The 6991-nt window shown below is 44.2% G+C and overlaps 1 protein-coding gene across 1 annotated transcript in view; it reads right to left on the bottom strand.

The window, feature by feature from the left end:
* Positions 1-987: 987 nt before the first annotated feature.
* The window catches only part of PPEF2 (protein phosphatase with EF-hand domain 2), a 34497-nt gene continuing 28493 nt past the window's right edge, over positions 988-6991 (bottom strand). The window contains exons 11-17 of the mRNA XM_077814908.1: positions 6597-6947; positions 5999-6184; positions 5100-5242; positions 4157-4263; positions 3538-3701; positions 2406-2493; positions 988-1208 (exon numbers count right to left, since the gene is read on the bottom strand). Of these exons, the coding sequence (XP_077671034.1) occupies positions 988-1208; positions 2406-2493; positions 3538-3701; positions 4157-4263; positions 5100-5242; positions 5999-6184; positions 6597-6947 (1260 nt within the window). The remainder of the gene's footprint in view (positions 1209-2405; positions 2494-3537; positions 3702-4156; positions 4264-5099; positions 5243-5998; positions 6185-6596; positions 6948-6991) is intronic.

Raw genomic sequence — 6991 nt, 5'->3', positions numbered from 1 at the left:
AGTGTATTGTTCAAATGTTTTCACTGTTATGTGAAAGTTTTCACTTTCCTCTGCAGCACTAGTTAGTGGCGATGGGTCAATTACCTGAACCTGTATAGCAGCTCTTAAGTATCTATCTCAGCGGTAGGCAACCACTAGCCCATGTGCCAAAGGCAGCACAGGAGCTGATATTCAGTGGCACTCACACTGCCCATTCTTAAACATTTTAAACACCTTATTTACTTTACATACAACAATAGTTTAGTTATATATTATAAACATTAATGTATTACTGGCATGCAAAACCTTAAATTAGAGTGAATAAATGAAGACTCAGCACACCACTTCTGAAAGGTTGCTGACCCCTCTTGTAAAACTCTGTCTAGGAGAAAGAGATCCACTAGCTAAAGCACATTTTAGCAAGGTGATTAACAACTGGAGTGTCTTACCCTAGGGATGTGGCAGATTCTTCATCACTTGCAGTCTTTAAAGCAAGACTGGATTTAAAAAAAGAGAGAGAGAACTTCACACGATGGCCTGACTTTATACAAGTCAGACTCTAGCTCATCATCAGTGGCTGCTTCTGGGCTTTAAGTCTATTTAAAGAACAAAATTCCTGCACCCTGTTTTTAGGTTTGTACTTAACACTTCAGCTAGTGCAGATGTTCCTAATAATGCCAGTTCACAAACATTGTTAATGATCCTGTAATAGTTTACAGAAATGTCAGTAAATGGCGGTAACAGGCTACACTATACCCTTGCAGCGTGTTAGAATAAATATCTACTTGAGCAACACCTTCCCTCCATTTCCTTTTAAATTACTACTTATTTGGCCAATTCTCATACCAAAAAATGGAACAGGGGCAGTAACTCCTAACAACACTGAGAGGTCTAAAATGTAACTCGGTTCTACTTCCCCACAAGCTGTCATAGCTGCTGGCAGGGCCTTTGTTTGTGCTGTGGCTTAGGAGATCATCCAAAGGCATTGCAGCCTGTATGGCTGCCCTACTAGCTAACAGCCATCTGTGCTGGGTGGGGCGCTTTATCATCACCATGAGTGTGTTCAATGAGGCGGAAGGCCTCTAGGAACTCGTTGAAGTCTATGTTTCCATCCTTGTTGAAATCTAGGCTGCGGGCCAGGTCACTGATGCCATCAGCTGTGAGCTCCATGTTCATAGGGGAGCTGAACAGCTTCCAGGTCTGGTGGAATTCCTCAAATGAAATAAGCCCTGCAGGGAAGAAACTGGCAATTCAGTTTAGTGACAGTCCTGCCCTCAAATGTGTACAAGAGGCCATGCAGCCCTCCTCTGAGCCTGCCCCTTCAGCAGCACACGGGGGTAGGCAATGGTGCAGTCCTACACAGAACTGGCAGCAGTCAGGAAAGCCATGTTCCTCACTCCATGACGTTGAAATCATTTACTGCATATGCCTCATTTTCCCACGTATAAACTAGTGACAATACTCCATATCTCCATTGAGTGTAGAGGCTAAATTACTCTTTTCCAGCACTTTCTAAACATGTATTAAAGTACTGTTATAACTACTAATGCAGAGATGACAGGCAAAAATGAAGCAAAGGTTTAATGCATTGTGGCAGGAAGGTAGTTCTAAACAGCTGAGATGCACCAGGAGTGAGGGGAGAAGATACAGTGCCCTCTTACAGATAATTTTTTAACAGCATAAAAAATGGCTGTTTACTGGGGGGTTGGGGATAATGGGATTGATACTGCAGGGTAATCTTCACCCATTTTTGTTGATGCTGGCTAGCTGGCCACTCCGCCCAAGGGATTAACTAATGGGATAGATCAAATGTAACCTCAAACAGTTACACATACCTTATTCTTTTCTAATGAACTTATCCAGGATAACTTCATATTACTCTACATTCCTACCACATTTTTCATCTGATGCTCTCAGTGTATTACAATCATTTACTGAATTAAGTTTCAGAAGATCTTGTCAGGTAGTAACCCCATTTTACAGATGGGAAACTGATGCACAGACTGGTTTAAGGTCTCGATCCTACACTCCTGGAAATCATTGACAAAACTACCATTGTCTTTAATGGTGCATAAGTAATTTGCCGTTACAGAAGGTAGCTGTAGCACAACTGGGAACAAAACCCAGATCTCCTGGGTCCCAACAGGGTACCTTAACTACGGAGTCATCCTCAGAGGTAATATCACTTTTGCACTGAGGTCCTACATGAGCCCATTTTCACAGCACAAAGAAGTGATTCATCCACAGTTAGAGTGAACTAGACCCATCCTCAGCTGAACCACAGGGCCATTGTGGTTCCCAAAGACCTTGTTCTAACCATTGACCAAACTGCCTCCAGTTTCTGAGGTTTAACATACAATGAGTGTGAGCCCAAAAGTGAGATGGAACAAAATAGAGAGGCAGGAGGGAAGAAAACACATCCTTACCTGAATGATCGCTATCTATGATCCTGAAGATGGTCTCCAGGTTGGATCTGTTTCGATAAATGGCTTCTAGCAAGCTTGACTGTATGTGCTGGAAGATATAACACGTTTCCTTTTATGATAAAACTTACTACCCAGTCCTAGCATAGGCTGGGATTTCAGGCTTTTGAATAGTGATTCGAGTTGTATTGCATAAATAAAAGCAATTAATCTACACCCGAAAAGAATCGCCCTTTCACATTACCTTGTGCTGCAAACTGAAACATCTAGAAACCCTTACTAAATACTTTAACTGTAGACAGATCTAAATCTTTTGGAGTTGTCTTGACATTTTGATTCTCCTGGGTATGACTCTGCATCCCAGTGTGACCCCCATCTGCAAGCACTTAACAGTATTGTAAGGTGCAAGTGGGTTTGCGTTGAGATATCTGATTAGACTACAGTTACGATCTTAGTAATTGGAGGTGAGCCATTCCTAAATCTAGCAACACGTAAACACAATGTCTCAGAGCCACATCACTACAACTGGGATCTGAAAAGCCCTGAACTTCAGCAACTCTAAATTCAAACCGGGATCCAGGCCTGAATTTCGCAAGGGGCTAGGTTTTCACACCTCTAATTTTATGGCTTATTCCAAATCTGGATCTAAATATGCCAGTTGGGTCCCCAGTTCTAGTGTTGTTTTTCTTTTCTAATTTTCGGCCCCCTAAGTGGCTTCCTGTGGCATGAAAAGAACCCTAACAAAAAAAAAAAAAAGCTAATAAAAGGAACACAAATCCGCTCCTACCCTGAACAAAAAGGTTTGGTCCCTACCTACCTCACAGGATTGTTGTGAGGATTAAGGGATTAACTTGCTGGTGTTTAAGGAATAGAAATAAATATATAATTATTAACTACTTGAATAAAATGCTCATTGGACTGATCTAATGCCTACTGAACACTCAGTGGGCATCTTCCCATCGATTTCAGTGGGGTTTGGATGAGGGCCTACAGGAAGAATTTCTCCTAGGCTTTCCTAGCATATTCATGCACTCATCAGCATGGGATCTGCAGGCCCTGTCAGTTTGGTGGTCAAGTGGGCTTCATTGTCCAAGCCTTCTACCGTGCTTTGAGGAATGGCTGCACTGTTAGTTACCTCTTTGCTCCGTTGTTCCACAGCTAAGTCATCCAGCCAGGATCTGTACTCCAGCAGGCCCCCTGCAGTGCCGCGCACCAGCTGCGGCCTCAGCATCCGCCAGGGCAGTCCGAAATGCAAGACTGACTCTACTGCAGTTGCCCAGTCACTCAGTGTGATGGTTCCTGTTTGAAAGGGACACTCGTGAAAGCACCTTGGGAACCGGAGGCTGAAGAACAGCATTGCTTATTTAGTAATCCTGTTGGTTATATCGTCCACGGACTACATGGGACCTCAACAAGCCTTATTTTCACTCCTACAGCTCTGCACTGGAGTGACATTCCTCCAGTCAAGGTACAGCTAGATCAGCTGATCTGGGGCTGAGAGGATGTCACTACAGGCAGAGATATGGTATCTTTCCCTGTCCTAAGAGCAAAGTTTCCAAAGGTCACAGGCAGCAGCAACCTGGACACCAAGGCCCAAGTTTTCCCACTCTTGCTTTATGCCCCTTTGAGCCCATTGCCAACCAGTGCTGTACAGCTGCCATAGACAGTCTGCTCCATTACACCAGGGAAACCCGCCTGGTGCCCTGTCCACTGCCTACCAGTGCACAGGAAACTCTTTCTTTGCTTAGTCTTACCAGTTCCATCCTGGTCGTAGCTCTTAAATGCACAGATGAGGTCTGATGTGTGAGCAAAGAGCTTTTCCCTGAGCGCGCGAAAGGCTGACTCCTCCACTCTGCTGATCCTAGAAGAAGCAGAAGAGAGCCAGACATTTTAAAAAAGCTCATCACTTGAGAGCGAGATAAAGAGCCTCTGCCCCTGCCGGACCATTCACGCATGCCCTGGACAAACCCTTGTCTCACATGAGTGTAGAGCATTTGTTGCAGGCAAGTTAAAACCAAACTGCAACACCAGCTTACACAAGTTACCCTGCCACGTAGCTTTGGTGTAACTCATCCCAACATGAATCACGGCACTATGACCAGTGCTACAAAACGCCCCACCACCATCCCACATAACTAGTTCAGGACCCTGCTAAAATTGGTTCAGAAGCCTCGCTTGGTCCCAGGAATAGACACACGTGTTATTCCTAATTCACCAACAAAGGTTTGGTTTGTCCGCATTTGTTTCGGTTGTTCAGATGAGATCAGCCACTTATAACATGCTGGATGATCAGCTTCTGAAGTGATCGAGTCAAACTTCTAGATAGTTTGTAAATGGCAAGAGTTCCCTTTTCAATATAAAGTGTAAGACTGGAAATGGACCAAAGATTAAGAGTTTATGATCATCTTCTGCATAACACATAGAACCTCACCCAGTAATTCCTGTACCAAGCACATAACTTCTGTTTGTATTAAAGCACATCTTTTAGAAAGACACCCAGTCTTGATTAATCAAGATCCAAACTTTCTCAAAACGTCAGGAATGTTCATATCTGGGGTTTTGGATTAATCAATCTCAATTCTGGTTTATCCTAAAGTGGAATTTGATGATCCAAAGTGCATCTCTTAATAGCATGGCTAACACTATAACAGCCTTGTATTTTTGTGCCATTTCTAACACTAAACTAGAAAGTCTTGCCTTTGTCTCATAGTTAATGTATGGGCTGTCTTGTTAGCTTGATACTGCACAAAATGAGGGATCAGGTCCGGCCCCAGTTTCACATAGGCTCCTCTGTTACTGCCAATCTCGTAATAGTTTGAAGCGGAAAATATGGTCAGTACCTAAATGAAAAAAAAGGACAGTCATTTACAATACACACAGATAATCCACATTTACCAATCGGAGCTCGGATCAAGGAGTATAACTTGTTTGGGGAAAGGAAATTCTAGGAGAATGTTTGGGAAGGGAAGAATGAAAACGATACATGTTCTCTGTGTGCATGGCTAAAGTCACTGGACACCATCCCCAGACTTTCATCATTTTACTGAATTCTCTTGGCAACATTCTCCTCTCCTACATCTATGAATCCAGACTAACTCTGCTGAAGTCAGTGAAGTCACTCTGGATTTACACTAGTGTATCTCAGAGCAGAATTTGGTCCTGTGTCTGCTCGTTAAACACAGTTGCGGTTTTCAAACCTGGCATCATTGCAAGCAGTTTTGAACAGAACATCCGTTTGGAAGCCCCAGGGGTAATTATGCAATGAAGGAGATAGGATTCCATTTTGCTAAGTACAGCACCTTTCAATGCTTGGTCTGTGTGCAGGGCCAGAGTCTGCGGGTCAGATCCATCTGGAGTGTAATTTAGTTCAAGATTCCCAGGCCAGAAAGTGACTTAAGGTGGAAAGCATGTATCAGTAACTTCAGGGTAAAAACCATACAGGCATTTTGTCCAGTAGTTATCAACAACAGCTATCAACATTAGACTCCAAGAAATTCAGAGTTAAAGCAAAACTCAAAAGAAGCCCAAAGTGATAGTACGGAAATGCACTCCAATACTCTGAACTCTGACCCATTAGCATTGGCCTATCCAGCTACCTTTCGATTGTGGCAGAACTCATAGCCTTCCTGTTTGCACTCATGAGAGCGGATCAGGAACTGCAGACTGTGCTTCTGGAGAATCTTCTCTGTCACATCAGGTCCAAAGTAGCAGCCGCCTCCTCGCACCGTATTCATTTTACAGCCCTCCTGAGGCATAGGGTCACTCCACAATATATCTACAATCTGAGAGATCAAACATACATGACAACTCTGTACAGTGGTTGCCGCTGCAATGCTAACATTTACCAACACTGCACACACCAGAGCATCTGAGATTCCACAGGTATCATTTCCTCTAAGCACTGGGGAATACTGAGATATTTCCAATACCATGGTGCGGCAACACACAACCATGCTCTGTATTATTATTATAACCACCATAACACCTAGGAGCCCATGATGAACCAGAACTCCACTGTGCCAGGCACTGTACATACACAGAACAAGAAGATGGTCTCTGCCCCAAAGAGACAAATAAACTAGCGACAATGTATTAAAAGGAGAAGAAGAGTTCCCAGGACTTTAATTTCCCTCAAAAGTTACACTATTCTTAGTGCGGTTTTCTCTAAGACAAATGAAACAAGGTTGAACTCACCTGCTTCCACTCTTCTTGGCTAGACTCGCTTGTTTCACAGGACTCCAGCTCTGACTCGGTCATGGTGACGGAGCTGACACAGGTGAGCTCCTTGTCCCCTGGAGTCTCATCGAACCCCACCTGCTTGCGGCACTTCTCCAGCTCCTCTTGGACCGTCTGCCGGACCCACTGGGAGAGCTCCGCCCTGCTGGCCGAGCTCGCAGCGCTAGCTAGCTCAGGCTGGAGGCATGAGCCAGGGAACGAACTGCTCCTCGGAGGATCAACACCCACAGGGCTCTCGCCATTTATCGCTTTGGAGTCCATGTGTCTACTCTTCTCTTTTCTCTTTTTGCCCCTTAACACAGAAACAAACTGAAAGAAAAGAGAGAGAGAGGTGGGTCTGGGCACCAGACTCC

The sequence above is a fragment of the Eretmochelys imbricata genome, chromosome 4 (genome assembly GCF_965152235.1).
Source record: "Eretmochelys imbricata isolate rEreImb1 chromosome 4, rEreImb1.hap1, whole genome shotgun sequence".
In the NCBI taxonomy this organism is placed as follows: Eukaryota; Metazoa; Chordata; order Testudines; family Cheloniidae; genus Eretmochelys; species Eretmochelys imbricata.
The sequence above is the reverse complement of the archived record's forward strand: the minus strand, read 5'-3'. Positions and strand labels throughout refer to the sequence as shown.